We start from the raw sequence: 21,061 nt of genomic DNA, 5'->3' as shown, positions 1-21,061 counted from the left end.
ACCTTCCACTAATCTGAAACCAAGCCAAAATTATTACTAGCCCTAAATTCTTTATGTCATCATTAAACATTTCACAGTTACTTTGAAAATAGACTGCATGTACACACTAAAACTGCCAATTTGATATATCCAACTCTTAAATATTAACAAAAAGTACTGCAGAACCTAAGAATCTGAAAATAAAAAAAATATTCAGTTTAAGGCAGGAATTGTAGTAAAATAGGGATCTGTTAAAGTTTCATGCAAATTACTCTTCTAAAACCCATGGAACTGGCTGCGAACTTGGTGGGTTTTTAATTTTTATTTAATATAACTAGAGTGAATCAAATCCCTTGTAAAATTTTGAATTTATTTATTTATTTCCAAGGTAGGTGAAAATGGCATTGATAAAGAAAGGCACACAGCAATCCAAGGACAGGGATGTAGATGTGATTTTTTTAAATCAATTCAGTATGGAACAATGGAACAGAAAGATAGACACAAAAAGCTTGAGACCCTTCAGAACAGAAAGAGTCCATTAACACCTCAAGTCCACATGATTACCATTTGTCAGGAAAGGTTGACTGATCCTGGTCAGAATCCTTTTTTTTTGGAGAAGAAAATTCCACATATTTCATTACTTAAAATAGTGTTTCCCCAGTTCTTCTGAAGAAGTGTCTTGACCCGAAATGTCGCCCATTCCTTCTCTTCAGAGATGCTGCCTCACCCGCTGAGTTACTCCAGCATTTGGTGTCTGCCTTCGATTTAAACCAGCATCTGCAGTTCTTTCTTACATATCTAGATCTATCGATGCCTGGATGCTGCCTAAAGCAATTATAAGATTGCTAAGATGTCACATTGGCTGACAAGAACAAATATATTTGTCCTTCAAAGGCATGTAGCCAGAAACTCAGCAAAGCTCAGCTAGCAAAATCAAGACTTCTGTGTGTTCTCTGTTTCTGTGTGAGCCTTAGTTCTAGGCTTGTGTACAAGAAGAAACATCTTCTCCATATCCACTCTGTTTTGACCCCAAAGAATACTACACATTTCAATTGAATCCCACTTCAGTCTACTTAATTTGAAAATAGACTCATAGCTAGTCTGTCCAACCATTCCTTAAGAGAAAACCAATTTTCATGTCCAGAGCATGAGTGACAATTTTAGCTAACAAGGCATCATATTAAATTACATTCATCCAGATGGAGATTACCTATACAGAGACTACCTGGCTAGATACCAGGAACAACATTATTAGACCCTATAACACTCCCTGAGTCCTGGTAACATCTTCAGAAATCTTTTCTGCACTCATTCTAGCTTAATGGTATATTTCTTACTGCAGGGAGACCAAAACCGAACACAATACGCCAAATGTAACCTCACCAATCGCTTAAACAACTGCAGCATTACATTCTAACTTTGGTACTCAGAGCCCTAACTGATTAAGCCCAACATGCCAAAAACCCTCTTCACCACCCTGACTACTTGTAATGCCACTTTTAGGGAACTATTTACTCCTATCTTCCTCTGTTCTGCAACACTGCGCAGGGCCGTACCATTCATTGTGAAGGTCCTGACTTGGTTTGACTTCCCAAAGTGTAAAATCTCACATTTATTTGAGCTAAACTCCATTGCCTCAGCTCGGCTGGTCAAGACCCCATTGTAATTCTTGGCAACCATCACTTCTACACCAGAAGAGATACTAATCGTCCAAAAATCTGAACCCCTGTCCCCTGCACCAACTCTTCAGCTATGCATTTGTCTATCCTATCCTCATATTCCTATCCACACTTGCACATGGCACAGGGAGTAATTAGTACACTCAATGCTGGTATCCGGGAGGAAACACAGCATCTTGGAGTCCTGTTTGCCATCACAGAATTTCCTATCTGCGCCTCATATTATTGAGTTTACTATTACTATAGCCCTCTCTGACGTCACCCCTCCCTGCTGTGCCTCAGAGCCAGTTTTGGAGCCACAGAGCTGGTGTGTGCTGCTCCTTTCTCCTGAACAGTTATTGTCCTCCAACAGTAAGATGGTTTACTTGTTTTTTTAATTTATTTCCACAGGAGAATATTACACCTTCTTCCTTCTCTCTTTATCTTTCCTGGTAATCACCCCGCTACTTTCTGCCTCCACTAAGACTAAAGTTAAAAAAAACCTTAGTTTATCCCTCTGCTCAGTTTCCTGGCCATAGCCTCTTGAGCCCAAACATCAGGTCTTTACTCTCAATTTAAATAATTCACCTCAGGCACAGTCACACCCCAAAACAGCTACAATGGTCACTTTGCTAGTGCTCACCCTACTTTTGTACAGCAGTGGGGCATTAACTCTCAGAATGTAATGACTGTTTTCAAATCTCCCACACTCCTCCTCCTTTCAGCCCTGTTGAAACTAACCTGTCCTTACTTTTACATCTGTGTTTCAAATTTCGCGTGCCCTTCCTCCCTTCAGCTCTGGGGATTCTGTAGAAACTAACCTTCCCTTCCATTAATGACTGTTTTTCAAATCTCCTGCCACGTTCCTCCTTTCAGATGCATTGTCCTTTTTTAAACTTTTATGTCTGACTACATGATGTTGCGATATAGTTGATGGAGAAACAAAATGATCAGGGTGTCAGGGGTTATGGGGAGAAGGCAGGAGAATGGGGTTAGATGGGAGAGACAGATCAGCCATGATTGAATGGAGTAGACTTGATGGGCCAAATGGCCTAATTCTGTTCGTATCACTTATAATTGTCAAATTATTAGTGAAGAATGGCAACTTATTAAAACGCATCAAAATTTGCATACCATGTGACTGTGTACAAAAATGTTCATAACATTTAGGATTAAAAGGATGTTGTTTGTGTTATTTCCTCCAGGTTGATGAGAAGCTACCATTGTGCAGACATTGGAAATTTTATTTTACCATTTATGATCCAGTGAGTATATTGTTTTTACTGTGATAAATCCGATTAATTGCAAAAAGGACCACAATTATGAATGGCTTATAGTTTAATTTAATTTCCTACAATCAGGGCTTGTAGGATAAAATATTTCATTTAATTATACGAGTTGGCAGGGGGCTTCGAACAGTTACAAATGTTCATTTTGTGTAATGTCTCCCATAAGCCCAATACTCGCCTACAAGGGATCTCCATCGGCTTTGGGTTGATCCACAGCCTGATTTACAGGGACTGAACCTGGACCAATTAGTCAACATGCAATCGTCACGGCATGGAATCCAACACTTCTGGACCAGGGGGGGCATTGGACTTGCCCACTTCAAGCATCCAAAAACATCTGAATGTTGGTCATCTCCTGTTTTACAGACCACACCTGAGAATAAAAGTAGATAATAAATGGAGTTTTCATGACGTTTCCATTAAAAATGTTGTTTTTTATATTAAAATGGGTAGGAATGAAATACGGCGACATAACACAGTTTGCAACGTATATTTTATGGATTGTTATGAATTGACAACAGGGTCTTTTCTAACAATGAATCCTCCTGATACAGTATTTGATCATAAGACATTTCACCATGTTAGATGAATTGATATTGGTACAATTATTCAAGAGGACAGCAGAGATAAACCTGGTAATTACAAAGCTGAAATTGCGTTATATAACTTCTAAAAATGTTCCTAAGATAGCAGTCTACTTGACAGGCACCCCTTCCACAACCATTTACTCACTCCATCACTGTTGCTCTGTAGCAGCAGTTAATCTAATCTGCAGGATGCATTACAGTAACTCACTAAGACTCCTTAGACAGAAGAAACCAAACCCAGGACCTCTATCAGTAAGAAGGACAAGGGAAACAAAAGCATCACAACCTCCCAAGTTGTCCTCCAAGACACCATGTCCTTACCTGGAAATATATCACCGTCTCTTCACCTTCAATGAGTCAAAATCGTGAAACGCCCTCCAGAACTGCATTGTAATATGTACCCACACCTCAAGAACTGCAGGAGTTCAAGAAAGCTGCTCACCTCTTTTCTCAAGAGCAGTAACGGATGGGCAATTAGATGCTGGCCCAGCCTGCAAAGCCCACAACCCTTGTATTAATACAAAAAAAGTTACTTCTAAATGTTCTGAGAACCAATTGAGATTTTTTTTCTAAGAAATTGGATGTAGCAAGATGTTAGAAGCTAATAAGGGCTACTCAAATAAGTAATGGAAGCACCATAGACAGCAAACATTATTTATTTTCCCAGAACACAGTCTGTTCGTATTGGTGGAAATGTGTCAGCCTCGATAACAATCAGCACTGGAGCACCTCAAGGCAGCGTGCTCAGCCCCCTGCTGTACTCACTCTATACCCATGACTGCGTAGCCAATCACAGTGCGAACTCCATCATCAAGTTCGCTGACGACACCACTGTTGTGGGGCGTATCACTGATGGGGATGAGTCAGAGTATAGAAGAGAGATTGAGCAACTGTCCATATGGTGCCAGCGCAATAACCTGGCCCTCAACACCAGCAAAACCAAGGAACTGATTGTGGACTTTGGAAGGAGTAGGAGGGGGACCCACAGCCCCATTTATATAAACGGGTCGATGGTTGAAAGGGTCAAGAGTTTCAAATTCCTGGGCGTGCACATCTCTGAAGATCTTTCCAGGTCCGAGAACACTAATACAATAATCTAGAAAGCTCATCAGCGCCTCTACTTCCTGAGAAGATTACGGAGAGTCGGTTTGTCAAGGTTGACTCTCTCTAACTTCCACAGGTGCACAGTAGAGAGCATGTTGACCGGTTGCATCGTGGCTTGGTTCGGCAATTTGAGCGCCCTGGAGAGGAAAAGACTACAAAAAGTAGTGAACACTGCCCAGTCCATCATCGGCTCTGACCTTCCTTCCATCGAGGGGATTTATCGCAGTCGCTGCCTCAAAAAGGCTGGCAGTATCATCAAAGACCCACACCATCCTGGCCACACACTCATCTCCCTGCTACCTTCAGGTAGAAGGTACAGGAGCCTGAAGACTGCAACAACCAGGTTCAGGAATAGCTACTTCCCCACAGCCATCAGGCTATTAAACCTGGCTCGGACAAAACTCTGATTATTAATAACCCATTTTCTGTTATTTGCACTTTATCGGTTTATTTATTCATGTGTGTATATATTTATATTATGGTATATGGACACACTTATCTGTTCTGTAGTAAATGCCTACTATGTTCTGTGTGCTGAAGCAAAGCAAGTATTTCATTGTCCTATACAGGGACATGACAATAAACTCACTTGAACTTGAACGTGAAAGAAGTTTTAAAACCTAATTCCTTGTAGTCCTTTGAAGTGATTTTCTGATAAGCAAGGTGCTAATAAGGTTTGACCAGTTAGTTCTAAATTATGTTTAAGTATTAATCACTTATTCTGGAAGATCTGAGGATTTACTGATCACATGTTCATTGACAGAAAGTTTTATGAGAACAAGCCGGTCACATCATTCTGGCTTGATGTCAGTTGAATTCTATGGAGAGATAAAAGCCTCAATCCTGCAAATAACAGCAAAGCAGTGCACCTTATCTTAAGGAAAGTTATCCCTAAACATCCAGCAATCTCAGTCAGAAGTGTTTTCCTCATCCAATGCTGCTTTGCTTTTAGATGTCAGAACAAGGTGATGTCTGACAATAGACAACAGTGATGGCATCAACAGCCTGAACAGTCATTCACAGGAACGAATTCTTGGACAGCTAACCAGGAAAGAAAGAGTGAAAATTGTGACTCTTTTGACTCATATTTTAAGCATTTTGGACAGCTGAAAATGAAAATTAGATCAAATAAATATTTAAATGATAGATCATTAATAAGCACTACAAATAAAATAAAATGCAATCTAAATGCAATAGATAATTTGAAATATTTAACTGAAATTACAGTCTTTGGCTCCATTTGTATTCGTTATAAATATGAATGTGAGTACAATTACATTAAAAACTGATTTAGATCTCATGTTATCATTTTATATTGGTATATAACAGCAATGCTAGTTTGTAAATAACTTGTAAGCATGTCAGTTCCATTTTTTCCCCTTAGTTGTAGTGACAACAGCTACACAACTGGGAACATGCGTGAGACCATCCTTGCGTGAAAACATGAAAATTACTGCCAGTCTCACAATATAACGAGAGCAAATTCCAATCTGGCAATCAAACTGAAAAACACTGTTAATGTTGGAAATACAATTTCATTGTTCACTTCCTGTTGCATATTACTCTTGACTCTCTTGAAAAGGCAGCATCGTTAGAATAACAAAAAGTCAACATTTCAGTTTGAAACCCTTTCCCAGATAATTTGGCCATTTTTACAACTGTATAATTTGATTAATTATTGATAAACTAAATCTCAACTGTTCTTCCAGCAATATATTCAGCTCAGGAGAATCAGTGGAATGCTATTTCTAACTACTGGTTTACTGTGTTCTCAGGTCTACCAGGTCAGTGATGTTAATGTTAATGATTGCTGCTGTTATTTTCCTGCTAGACCATAATCAGAGATTTTACAACATAGATATTTTTTGGTCGATGTTAACTTAATGAGCTGAAGGGCTTGTTTTCATGCTATTTCTCTCTATGGATCTATGATTCTAAATGTTGTAATTGTATCTAACTACACTACCTCCTCCAGTAGCTCATTCCAGATATTTGTGTGAAAACATACCCCTCAGAATTAGTTTCAATGTTTCCCTCTCATTTTATACTGTGCCTACTTGTTCTCGTCTCCGATGCCCCAGGTAAAAAAATATGACTATCTTATATATACCCATCTTGGCTGTATAAACCTCTATAAGGTCTATATCAGCCTCCTACTTTCCAGTGAGAATAAATCTAGTCTACCAATCCATCCTCATAATTACAGCCCATCATTCCAGGTAACATCCTGGTGAATCTCTTCTGCACTCTTTCTATCGCTAACACATCATTCCTGCTCTTAAGAAGTAATTAAAAGCCATTAAAAATCAATTTACAATTTTAAAAAAACTGAAAATTATTAAATTAAAGATTATGGTGATAGAGTAAATGGCAATGAAAGATTATTAAAATATTTTTATGCTTAAATATTTAAGAACAGTATTTAAAACCAGATCTACCTTATGACTAGCCTTGTCATTAATAACCTTTCATAGAGTCATAGAATCACAGAGTCTTACAGCATTTAAACAGGCTCCTCAGCTCAATTTGTTCATACCGGCCAACATGCCCCATCTTCAAGTACTCTCCATTCAAATGAATTATTATTCCTGTACAATGCCTAATGTGTTGATGGTGACAGTCACACTGAGAAATGATGGCAATTCAGCAAGAAGTGACAAGCAAGTTCAAACCCATTACTTGTTATAACATGATATTGATCAGATAATAGGATGGAACCCAAAAATGACCAGCACAACAATGTAGACAGGGCCGGCCTTAAGCCGATTTGACCGATTGCTCCCAATTGGGCCCCGCACCTAAGGGGGGCCCCGCACTAATGTTCCGTATTTCGTACGGAAATACGAATTCTCTTTGTTAAATAAAGTTGTTTTTTTAATTCGGCATCCAGATTTTTTTTTTAAACGAACATGTATTACCAAAGATCTTCTAGCAGAGCTCCACTATAGGATCTTTGTGTATAACAACCGCTGCACGGCCATCAGACACAAACGATTTGTTAACTAGTACTGTTAGCACTTCTTAACAGCATGTACTTAACACGTTGTTATACAAAGTCATCAATGCATCCATCCGCATTCCTCAGTAAATGTTATTGTGTTTTGCACAAGTATTAATGACGCCGTGTTCCTTTGAATAAAATTCATGCGGCGTCATTAATACTTGTTTAAAACACAATTACATTTACTGAGGAATGTAGATCGATGACACGTTGAGAATTTCTTTAAACTCACCATCGTGAGTGAGGGCCCCGGACCGTGAGAAGGGGCTTCTTCCTGGTGTGCAGGTTAGTTATTCACCTACTGACCCACGTTGTGTCTCTCTGTGTTTTGCTCTCTCCCTCCCTCCCTCTCTCTCTCCCACTCCCCATCTCGTTTCTCTCTAGCTCTCTCACCCTGTCGCCTCCGCATTCCCGGAATCATTGAAGTTTTGCGGTAGACAAAAATGCTGGAGAAACCCAGCGGGTGAGGCAGCCGCCTAGCCCGCTGAGTTCCTCCAGCACTGTGTTTTTTGTTTGGCTCTGAAGTTGAAGGTGGCTCAGCGGGACGGGCATGGGCTCTGGGGAGAGGGTTGCGTTTCTGGTCGAGACCCTTCTTCAGACAATCACAAGTACTCTCACAGACGAGAGTTCAGTTTAGTCTGAAGAAGGGTCTTCTCTCCAGAGTCGCTGCACTGCCTGTCCTGCTGAGTTACTCCAGCTTTATGTCTATCTTCAATTTCAGAGAAATACAATTTCTCACGGGGGGCTTATAACGTCTCTAAACCCCTCTGGGACCCTCTGAACTCCCCTAACCCCCTCTAAACCCCCTCTAGCCCCTCTTAACACTTCTAAACACACCTGAACCCATCTGAAGTCCTCTAAACATCTCTAAACCGTTTAAACCCCTCTAAACAAGGAGGTTGCAAGGTGACTTGGATAGGCTGGGTGAGTGGGCAAATGCATGGCAGATGCAATATAATGTGGATAAATGTGAGGTTATCCACTTTGGTGGCAAAAACAGGAAAGTAGACTATTATCTGAATTGTGGCCAATTAGGAAAAACAAATGGTATGTTAGCATTCATAGCAAAATGATTTGAGTATAGGAGCAGGGAGGTTGTACTGCAGTTGTACAGGGTCTGGGTGAGACCACACCTGGAGTATTGCGTACAGTTTTGGGCTCCTAATCGGAGGAAGGACATTCTTGCCATAGAGGGAGTACAGAGAAGGTTCACCAGACTGATTCCTGGGATGTCAGGACTTTCATATGAAGAAAGACTGGATAGACTCGGCTTGTACTCGCTAGAATTTAGAAGATTGAGGGGGATCTTATAGAAACTTACAACATTCTTAAGGAGTTGGACAGGCTAGATGCAGGAAGATTGTTCCCGATGTTGGGGAAGTCCAGAACAAGGGGTCACAGTTTAAGCATAATGGGGAAATCTTTTAGGACTGAGATGAGAAACACGTTTTTTACACAGAGAGTGGTGAATCTCTGGAATTCTCTGCCACAGAATGTAGTTGAGGCCAGTTCATTGGCTATATTTAAGAGGGAGTTAGATGTGGCCCTTGTGGCTAAAGGGATCAGGGGGTATGGAGAGAAAGCAGGTACAGGATACTGAGTTGGATGATCAGCCATGATCATATTGAATGGCGGTGCAGGCTTGAAGGGCCGAATGGCCTACTCCTGCACCTATTTTCTATGTTTCTATGACTGCTTCCAACTGCCGTCTGGTTCGTTGATCGGTTTGCTAGATATGAACTGTTTTGGGAGAGAAAAATGCTCACGGCAGACCAAACGTGTTAAACAGAAATTGGTCAGATATTGAGCTTTACACAGTGAGAAATCATGTGAAATAATCACTGAATTTAATTTTAAATGAATGTACCTGCATGTTATACTGTTTAGTTTGGAGACACAACCAGATAATCTGATTGATACAACCAGATTAGTTTGGAGATACAACCAGATAGTCCACTGAGTTCGCACTGACCAGCGATTTTTGTTTTCCTATTTGACAATTTCATTTGGCGGCCAATCAAACGCTGTCTCCAAGGGGGTTGCATCCAATCACCAACCAGCTTGCCTTAAAATTCCTGTCCAATCAACAAATAGGTCTCCTCCCGTCCTATCAGCCGCTGTCTCCAAGAGCATTGTGTCCAATCACATAATTAGCAGCTACGGTAAATGTTGGAAGCCAGCGGAGCTACTGACAGTCAAACGGGAGGGAGCAGGAGAGATTGACACAGTGTATAATCCATAGCACCTAGTGTACAATTTCATGATATATACTAAATAACCGGGCTGACAGACCTTGGCTGGGAATCTGGGGTTCACCAAAATTGTTCCCAATTGGGCCCCGCACCCCCAAAGGCCGGCCCTGCATGTAGACATTCCAAATTGTAGGGGGAAAAACTTTCCTCCATAAAATGTTACTTCCCTTTGCTCAAACTTTCATTGTAAGTCACAATTCATGGTTTTGTTTGCACTTAAGACCACACAAAGCAACCAAGTCAAGTCAAGTCAATTGAGTTTATTGTCACTTGAGTGAGTAAATTGGAGGAACAGCACCTCATATTCCGCCTGGGTTGCTTGCGTCCGGTTGGCATGAACATTGAATTCTCCCAATTTTGCTAGCCCTTGCTGTCTCCTCCCCTTCCTTAACCCTCGAGCTGTCTCCTCCCATCCCCCCGCCCTCGGGCTCCTCCTCCTCCCTTTTTCCTTCCTTCTCCCCCCCACCCCCCATCAGTCTGAAGAAGGGTTTCGGCCCGAAACGTCACCTATTTCCTTCGCTCCATAGATGCTGCTGCACCCGCTGAGTTTCTACAGCATTTTTGTGTACCTTTGAGTTTATTGTCATGTGTCCCAGATAGGACAATGAAATTCTTGCTTAGTGCAGCACATGAGAATATAGTAAGCATTAATACAGAACAGTTCAGTGTGTCTATATAGCATAGACCATGTATATATACACATAAATAAACAGATAAAGTGCAATAGGCTGTTATAATTCAGAGTTTGTTTGATGGCAAGTTTAATAGCCTGATGGCTGTGAGGAAGAAGCTGTTCATGAACCTGGATGTACCAGATTTCAGGCTCCTGTACCTTCTACCTGATGCAGCGGAGAGATTAGTGTGTGGCCAGGATGGTGTGGGTCCTTGATGATGCTGGCAGCCTTTTTGAGGCAGCGACTGAGATAGATCCGTTCGGAAACAGAGAATAAGAGGGGGTGGCTTTCTTAAATGTGTATATTTTAATGCTAGGAGCATTGTAAGAAAGGTGGATGAACTTAGAGCCTGGATTGACACCTGGAAGTATGATGTTGTGGCGATCAGTGAAACATGGTTGCAGGAGGGCTGTGATTGGATACTAAATATTCCAGGATTTCGTTGCTTCAGGTGTGATAAAATTGGAGGGGCAAGAGGTGGAGGTGTTGCATTGCTTGTCAGGGAAGATATTACAGCAGTGCTTTGGCAGGATAGATTAGAGGGCTCGTCTAGGGAGGTTATTTGGGTGGAACTGAGAAATGGGAAAGGGGTAGCAACACTTATAGGGGTGTATTATAGACCGCCAAATGGGGAGCGAGAATTGGAAGAGCAAATATGTAAGGAGATCGCAAATATTAGTAGTAAGCACAAGGTAGTGATTGTGGGAGATTTCAATTTTCCACACATAGACTGGGAAACACATTCTGTAAATGGGCTGGATGGTTTGGAGTTTGTAAAATGTGTGCAGGATAGTTTTTTGCAGCAATACATAGAGGTACCTACTAGAGAAGGGGCGGTGCTGGACCTCCTGTTAGGAAATGAGACGGGTCAGGTGGCAGAAGTATGCGTTGGGGAACAGTTCGGGTCCAGTGATCACAATACCATTAGAGTCAATATAATTATGGAGAGGGTCAGAACTGGACCTAGGGTTGAGATTTTTGATTGGAGAAAGGCTAACTTTGAGGAGATGTGAAAGGATTTAAAAGGAGTGAATTGAGACATTTTGTTTTTGGGAAAGATGTGGAAGAGAAATTGAGGACATTTAAAGGTGAAATTTTAAGAGTACAGAATCTTTATGTCCCTGTTCGGTTGAAAGGAAATAGTAAAAATTGGAAAGAGCCATGGTTTTCAAGGGAAATTGGACACTTGGTTCAGAAACAGAGAGAGGTCTACAATAATTATAGGCAGCATGGAGTAAATGAGGTGCTTGAGGAGTACAAAGAATGTAAAAAGAATCTTAAGAAAGAAATTAGAAAAGCTAAAAGAAGATATGAGGTTGCTTTGGCAAGTAAGGTGAAAGTAAATCCAAAGGGTTTCTACAGCTATGTTAACAGCAAAAGGATAACGAGGGGTAAAATTGGTCCATTAGAGAGTCAGAGTGGAGAGCTATCTGCAGAGCCAAAAGAGATGGGGGAGATATTGAACAATATATTTTCTTCGGTATTCACCAAGGAGAAGGATATTGAATTATGTGAGGTAAGGGAAACAAGTAGAGTAGCTATGGAAACTATGAGATTCAAAGAAAAGGAAGTACTGACACTTTTGAAAAATATAAAAGTGGATAAGTCTCCAGGTCCGGACAGGATATTTCCTAGGACATTGAGGGAAGTTAGTGTAGAAATAGCAGGGGCTATGACAGAAATATTTCAAATGTCATTAGAAACGGGAATAGTGCCGGAGGATTGGCGTACTGCGTATGTTGTTCCATTGTTTAAAAAGGGTTCTAAGAGTAAACCTAGCAATTATAGACCTGTTAGTTTGACGTCAGTGTTGGGCAAATTAATAGAAAGGATACTTAGAGATAATATATATAAGCATCTGGATAAACAGGGTCTGATTAGGAACAGTCAACATGGATTTGTGCCTGGAATGTCATGTTTGACTAATCTTCTTGAATTTTTTGAAGAGGTACACGGGAAATTGATGAGGGTAAAGCAGTGGATGTTGTATATATACAATACAATACAATACAATACAATTCAATTTATTGTCATTTGGACCCCTTGAGGTCCAAATGAAATGTCGTTTCTGCAGCCATACATTACAAACAAATAGACCCAAGACACAACATAATTTACATAAACATCCATCACATTGCTGTGATGGAAGGCCAAAAAAACTTATCTCTCCACTGCACTCTCCCCCCCATGTCAGAGTCAAAGTCAAAGCCCCCGGCGGGCGATGGCGAATTGTCCCGCGGCCATTAAAGCCACGCCGGGTGATGCAAGGTCGCACACCGGGTTCTTGATGTTAGAGCCCCCGGCGTGCGCTCGCAGTCCCGCAGCCATTCCAAGCCGCGCGGGGCGGTGCTGTAAGGCCCCGCTCCAGGAGCTCTTCAACCCCGCAACTCGGGCGGGAGAAGTAGCCGTTGCGGGAGCCCTGAAAAGCGGTATCACTCCAGGGACCCGCGGGCTCCCGGTGCCGCCGTCCGCCAGACCCGCAGTTGCAGCCACCGAATCTCCGGGGGTCGGGTCGCAGCAGCGTCCACCACAGCTCCACCCGCTCTGGACTCGGCCAGCTCCGCGACGGTGAGGTGAGTAGTCGACACCACAGCCCCCGGTCTTCCTGTTGGAGGCCGCTCCTCGTTGCAGCCCCAACGACAACGGAGACCCGACAAAGAAAAGGTCGGGTCTCCCGTGCAGGGAGAGATTTAAAAGTTACCCCCACCCCCCCCCCCCCCCCACACATACCGCAACAAAAAATAACAAAAACTACATAAAAACATAGACAAAAAATAATAAAAACGCAGACGGACTGCAGAGGCCGCTGCTGACGAAAGTCGCGCCGCCCACTTTATGGACTTCAGTAAGGCCTTTGACAAGGTTCCTCATGGAAGGTTGGTTAAGAAGGTTCAATTGTTGGGTATTAATGGTGGAGTAGCAAGATGGATTCAACAGTGGCTGAATGGGAGATGCCAGAGAGTAATGGTGGATGGCTGTTTGTCAGGTTGGAGGCCAGTGACTAGTGGGGTGCCACAGGGATCTGTGTTGGGTCCACTGTTGTTTGTCATGTACATCAATGATCTGGATGATGGTGTGGTAAATTGGATTAGTAAGTATGCAGATGATACTAAGATAGGTGGTGTTGTAGATAATGAAGTAGATTTTCAAAGTCTACAGAGAGATTTATGCCAGTTGGAAGAGTGGGCTGAAAGATGGCAGATGGAGTTTAACGCTGATAAGTGTGAGGTGCTACATCTTGGCAGGACAAATCAAAATAGGACGTACATGATAAATGGTAGCGAATTGAGGAATGCAGTTGAACAGAGGGATCTAGGAATAACTGTGCATAGTTCCCTGAAGGTGGAATCTCATGTAGATAGGGTGGTAAAGAAAGCTTTTGGTGTGCTGGCCTTTATAAATCAGAGCATTGAGTATAGAAGTTGGAATGTAATGTTAAAATTGTACAAGGCATTGGTGAGGCCAATTCTGGAGTATGGTGTACAATTTTGGTCGCCTAATTATAGGAAGGATGTCAACAAAATAGAGAGAGTACAGAGGAGATTTACTAGAATGTTGCCTGGGTTTCAGCAACTAAGTTACAGAGAAAGGTTGAACAAGTTAGGTCTTTATTCTTTGGAGCACAGAAGGTTAAGGAGGGACTTGATAGAGGTCTTTAAAATGATGAGAGGGATAGACAGAGTTGACGTGGATAAGCTTTTCCCACTGAGAGTAGGGAAGATTCAAACAAGAGGACATGACTTGAGAATTAAGGGACAGAAGTTTAGGGGTAACATGGGGGGGAACTTCTTTACTCAGAGAGTGGTAGCTGTGTGGAATGAGCTTCTAGTGAAGGTGGCGGAGGCAGGTTCGATTTTATCATTTAAAAATAAATTGGATAGTTATATGGATGGGAAAGGAATTGAGGGTTATGGTCTGAGTGCAGGTAGATGGGACTAGGGGAGAATACGTGTTCGGCACGGACTAGAAGGGCCGAGATGGCCTGTTTCCGTGCTGTAATTGTTACATGGTTATATGGTTATATGATGTTGGGGAGGTCAGAGCCGATGATGGACTAGGCAGTGGTCACAACTTTCTGCATTCTTTTCCGCTCCTGGATGCTCAAGTAGCCGAACCAAGCCATGATGCAACCAGTCAACATGCTCTCTACTGTGCACCTGTAGAAGTTCATGAGAGTCCTCTTTGACATACCGACTCTCCGTAATCTTCTCAGGAAGTAGAGGCGCTCATGTGCTTTCTTTATAATTGCATCAGTGTGCTGGGACCAGGAAAGATCTTCAGAAATATGCACGCCCAGGAATTTTAAGTTCTTGACCCTTTCCACCATCATCCTGTTGATATAAACGGGATTGTGTGTCCCTATTCTACCCTTCCAAAGTCCACAATCAGTTCCTTGATTTTGCTGGTGTTAAGAGCCAGGTTATTGTGCTGGCACCATTTGGTCAATTGGTCGATCTCACTTCTATACTCTGACTCGTCACCATCAGTGATTTGTCCCATAACAGTGGTGTCGTTGGCGAACTTAATGATGGAGTTCGCACTATGTCCAGCTACGCAGTCATGAATATAGAGTGAGTACAGCAGGGGGCTGAGCACGCAGCCTTGAGTTGCACCCGTAGTGATTTTTATCGAGGATGACACATTTCCACCAATATGGACAGACTGTGGTCTGTGGATGAATAAGTCGAGGATCCAATTGCAGAGGGATGCGCAGAGACCCAGATCTGAGAGCTTGGTAACCAGCTTGGAGGGGATGATCATATTAAACACCGAGCTGTATATGAATATCAGAATGTATATGAATAACAGACTGACATATGAGTTGCCTGTGGAGAGCCCGTGAGATCGCATCCACCGTTGATCTGTTGTGGTGGTAAGCGAAGTGCAGTGGGTCGAGGTTCTTGTCAAGGTAGGAGTTGATATGCGCCATAATCAACCTCTCAAAGCACTTCATCACCACAGAGGTTAGTGCCACTGGTAGATAGTCATTGAGGCATGTCACCTTTTTCTTCTTGGGCACAGGTATTATTGATGCCCTTTTAAAGCAGGTGTTTGATCCTCTGGTGCTGCAGGAGGAAGTTAGGGAGCAATTTCTTAAGGTTGGCTTTGTTGAAGTCCCCGGCTATGGTAATAAAAGCCTCGGGGTAAGCCATCTGGTGCATGTTGATCATGGCGGGCAGCTCCCCCAGTGCCAGATGGACATCAGCCTGGGGAGGGATGTAGACTGTGGTCAGGATGATGGAGATGAATTCCCTTGGTAGGTAGAAGGGACGCACTTCACAGCCTGGTGTTCCAAGGTGGAGAGCAGGAGTTGGATAGGACTGCCACGTCTGAGCACCATGCATTCACCATGAGATGCCCCCTACTCTCCCTTTCCCAGATGCCAGTGTACAATCCATGCAATGGATGGAGAAACCTTCAGGCTGGACTGCTGAGTCTGGGGAGCTGGGGGTGAGCCATGTCTCTGTGAAACAGAACACAGAGCATTCCCTCAGCTCCCTTTGGTAAAGCTGCCTTGCCCTTAAGTCCTGCACTTTATTTTCAAGGGACTGTACATTGGCCAGTAGGATGGTAGGACGAGGGGGTCGAACCATACACAGCTCTCCTGTGATCTTAAAAGTTATGTTGATTGGACGTGCATACACTGATGAGATATACTCTTTACTTAAAAATCATAGGTTATTACATAACTTACACCAATACTTAATATCAATTTGTGTTCAAACATTTCCTTCCTGTTAAATTACTAAATAAAATGGGACCTATTATTTTACGATCAATAATTGATATCATTTTGCTTTTAAACATTTCCTTCCTGTTAAATCTATATATCAAAATGTGACCTATTATTTTACATAGCTCCGAATGTAGTTGTACTTCATTGTACCTTTAATTTAATTTTGTTTCATTTAGCTTAGAGATACAGCATGGAAACAGGCCCTTCGGCCCACCAAGTCCACGCCGACCAGCAGACAATCAACCTATTCACTAGTTGTTGATTGTCTGAAACTTCAAGATGCATAGTATCAGGAAACCTGGAAGTATCATCAAGGGTGACAGGCATCCTTGATGAACTTCCAGGTTTCCTGATCTTATGCATCTTGAAGACGGACTAGATGGAAGGGATGAGCCTGTGAAGGACTGGGTAGTGTTCACCACTCTCTGTAGGTTCAGACAATCAACAACAGAGTGGTTGTCATACTAGGCTGAGATGCATCCCATCAGAATACTTTCTATAGTGCATCTGAAGAAGTTTGAGAAAAATCCTCAAGGACATGCCGATTCCTCCTAAGAAACCTACGAAAGTAAAACACTGCTGCCCTTTCTTAATCACTGCATCATGTGAAGGGACCAGTTTAGGTGGTATGGATGTATGGAATTTGAAACTATTGACCATTTCTTCAGAAGCTGCATTGATGAGCCTTGCTGTCTTAGGTTAACAACCAATTCTGCCATCTTGCTAACATTAAGGGCCAGGTTATTGTCTTAATACCATGACACTAAGTTCTCTGTCCCTTTCCAGTACTATTTCTCATCTGAAAATGTGAATGCATCAATGATACATTAAAGTTGTGCATCATTTGCACTGATTTGACTGAAATATTATAGTCAAAAGTTGATAGAGAATCATACTGTTGTGCAGCAGAGAAACAGGTTGTTTCATTTACAACATTCATGCCAATTTTTTTACCCATCTACATTAATCAAATCGAAGGATTAGAAATAGAGAATGCAAGTGATTATTTCTGTTAACTTCTTCTAATCTCCATAACTCTCCAAAAGGCAGAAACAGGTGCAATTATTAAGGGGAAGAAGGAAATGGCAAAGAGTTGAACAGGTACTTGGTTCTGTCTTCACTAAGGAAGACACACACAATCTCCCAAATGTACTAGAGGACAGAGGGTCTAGGGAGACAGAGGAACTGAAAGAAATTTACATTAGACGAGAAATAGTATTGGGTAGACTGAAGGCTGATAAATCCCCAGGGCATGATGGTCTGCATCTTAAGGTACTCAAGGAGGTGGCTCTAGAAATCGTGGACGCATTGGCGATTATTTTCCAATGTTCTATAGATTCAGGATCAGTTCCTGTGGATTGGAGGGTAGCTAATGTTATCCCACTTTTCAAGAAAGGAGCGAGAGAGAAAACAGGTAATTATAGACCAGTTAGCCTGACATCGGTGGAGGGGAAGATGCTGGAGTCAATTATTAAAGAAGTAATAGTGGCGCATTTGGATAGCAGTAAACGGATTGGTCCAAGTCAGCATGAATATATGAAGAGGAAATCATGCTTGACTAATCTTCTGGAATTTTTTTGACGATGTGACAAGTAAAATGGATGAAGGAAAGCCAGTGGATGTAGTGTATCTGGACTTTCAGAAAGCCTTTGATAAGGTCCTACACAGGACATTAGTGGGCAAAATTAGAGCACATGATATTGGGATAGGGTATTAACATGGATAGAGAATTGGTTGGCAGACAGGAACCAAAGAATAAGAATAAACGGGCAGGCAGGCAGGCAGTGGCGAGTGGAATGCCGCAAGGCTCGGTGCTGGGGCCGCATCTATTTACAATATATATTAATGAATTAGATGATGGGATTAAAAGTAACACTAGCAAATTTGCAGATGACACAAAACTGGGTGGCAGTGTGAACTGCGAAGAGGATGCTAGGAGGTTGAAGGGTGATTTGGACAGGTTGAGTGATAACCTGGCAGATGCATTGCAGATGCAGTATAATGTAGATACTGTGAGGTTATCCACTTTGGCGGCAAGAACAAGGAGGCAGATTATTATCTCAGTGGTGTTAGATTAGGAAAAAGGGAAGTGCAACGAGACATGGGTGTCCTTGTACACCAGTCACTGAAAGTAAACATGAAGGTACAGAAGGCAGTGAAGAAAGCGAATGGCATTTTGGCCTTCATAACGAGAGGATTTGAGTATAGGAGTAAACAGGTCCTTCTGCAGTTGTGCAGAGCCCTGGTGAGACCACATCTGGAGTATTGTGTGCAGTTTTGGACTCCTAATTTGAGCAAGGACATCCTTGCTATTGAGGCAGTGCAGCGTAGGTTGACGAGGTTAATCCCCGGGGTGGCTGGACTGTCATACGAGGAGAGATTGGAAAGACTGGGGTCGTATTCACTGGAAGGATGAGAGGATATCTTATAGAAACATATAAAATTATAAAAGGACTGGATAAGCTAGATGCGGGGAAAAATGTTCCCAATGTTAGGGGAGTCCAGAACACAGTCTAAAAATAAAGGGGAGGCCATTTAAAACTGAGATGGAAAAATAAAATTTGCCCAGAGAGTTGTGAATTTGTGGAATTCTCTGCCACAGAAGGCAGTGGAGGCCAATTCACTGGATGAATATAAAAGACTGTTAGATAGAGCTCTAGGGGCTTGCAAAATCAAGGGATATGGGGAGAAGGCAGGCACGGGTTACTGATTGTGGATGTCAGCCAAGGGGAGGTAATTTAAGACTGAGGTGAGATAAAACGTTTTCACCCAGAGAATTGTGAATTTATGGAATTCCCTGCCACAGAGGGCAGTGGAGGCCAAGTCACTGGATGGATTTAAGAAAGAGTTAGATAGAGCTCTAGGGGCTAGTGGAGTCAAGGGATATGGGGAGAAGGCAGGCACGGGTTATTGGTAGGGGATGATCAGCCATGATCACAATGAATGGCGGTGCTGGCTCGAAGGGCCGAATGGCCTCCTCCTGCACCTATTTTCTATGTTTCTATCACAATGAATGGTGGCGCTGGCTCAAAGGGCCAATTGGCCTCCTCCTGCGTCTATTTACTGTTTTTATGTTTCTAACTACTAAGGGATGAGCTGGCAATTTATAGGCACTTGCAAATTGTACATATTTTCCCTTAACCTACTTCAAAGCGTTGCAATTAGACTTGGTGACCTTTCAGGAACAGAAAAGGAATACATTAGCAGCAGAATAAAACATTGTGCATTCTATGACATTTCTGTAGTTCTCAGCATTAAAAAGTGGGATTCCTTCCAATGGCCTGTGCCTAAATTTAAAGATATCGCAGCGTAAAATACTACTAATTCCAGCATAAATTCCACAATTATGATAATAAGATAGCTATTGAAAAAGATATGGTATTAATTGATTGCTAATTTATTCCTCTCGAGTCATTTATAAATTAATACAAGATGAAATTGGGAAGTTAGCAAACATTTGCATAATGTGAAGCATAAAGTATTTGTCGACTTAGCTCTAAGACACTCATTCCATTAGGTGTAACTAACTACAGGTAATAAAACAATATTTAATTGCAAGCTAAAAATTTTATTGAACTGAAGGCTGAAAATAATATGAACAATAGAACATAGCAACTGGCCCTTCTGCCCATAATTTCTGCTATTATGACTATTGAACTATTCCCATCTGCTTGTACATGGTCCATATCCAACTATTGCATGCAGGTTCATGTCCTTCTAAATGCCTATTGAATAATACCATTGCACCTGCTTCCATCACCTCACTTGGCATCATGTGCCAGGCACTAACAAAAAACTAAATATAACACACATTAATAGTTGCCAAAAATACATTGTTTCTCATTCATTCATTATTTGAGGGCTGCTGATTATAATCAAAGCTCCAGAAACGTACTCTTTGAATTGTTTATAATTGTTTGGACATGTAGCAATAACATTTTATGTAGTTTAGAAATACACCATGGAAACAGGCCTTTCGGCCTACTGAATCTATCCCACATAGACCATCACTCATCCGTTCACACAAAATCTATGTTATTCCACGTTCTGATCCACCTACACATTAGAGGTAATTTTAGTGAGACTTATTAATTTACAAACCTGCTACATGTTTGGGAATTGGGAGGAAACGAGACCATCTGGAGGATTCCCATGCAGTTAATGAGAGAATGTACAAACTTCACACAGACAGTATCCCAGTACAAGGATCGAACGCAGATCTCTGGCGCTGTGAGTCAGCATCTATACTCGCTGCCCTATTGTGCCGCCCTTAATATACATTTTGCATTTACCAAATGTGTCCATATTTATACATTCACTTAATAATTTCAAACATCAGTGCCCGATTTCAAGACGATACAAAAATACTCCATTTCATTTTTTCGTCTCCCCATTCCAACCTTCACCAACATCTCCACAATGAAAACAAAAACATAGATTTTCATTATAGTTAACAAGAAGTCCAGTCTGAGGATAATTAATAATTCACATATTTTTAAAAGGTAAACAAGATCAGCTCAGTTGCTCAACCAATTTAGTTGTACCTAAATCTAAATATTTCTGAAATTGCATGTGCCACTTAACAACTTACTGCAGTACTTTGCAAGGTTAGCCATAATGGACTGAATAGGATTCTATAAGTTAGGTTTTCAAATTAACAAAACGTGAAAGTTAAACAACCTAACAATTAATAAAGCAGAGCCATGAAATGAATGAACATTTCATAAATCTTAAACGTAAAAAATAAATTCTACAGGACATATCTAAATAAATTCTACAG

The 21,061-nt window shown here is 41.7% G+C and overlaps 1 protein-coding gene across 1 annotated transcript in view; it reads right to left on the bottom strand.

Annotated features, from left to right (window-relative positions):
* Positions 1 to 21,061, bottom strand: part of thsd7b (thrombospondin type 1 domain containing 7B) — a 789,171-nt gene that overhangs the window by 203,719 nt on the left and 564,391 nt on the right. The window contains exon 13 of the mRNA XM_033024685.1: positions 3,105 to 3,299. Coding sequence (XP_032880576.1) covers positions 3,105 to 3,299 — 195 coding nt within the window. The remainder of the gene's footprint in view (positions 1 to 3,104; positions 3,300 to 21,061) is intronic.

This window comes from Amblyraja radiata, chromosome 7 (assembly GCF_010909765.2).
Source record: "Amblyraja radiata isolate CabotCenter1 chromosome 7, sAmbRad1.1.pri, whole genome shotgun sequence".
Taxonomy (NCBI): domain Eukaryota; kingdom Metazoa; phylum Chordata; class Chondrichthyes; order Rajiformes; family Rajidae; genus Amblyraja; species Amblyraja radiata.
Note: the sequence above shows the minus strand (reverse complement) of the source record. Positions and strands in the feature narration are given on the sequence as shown.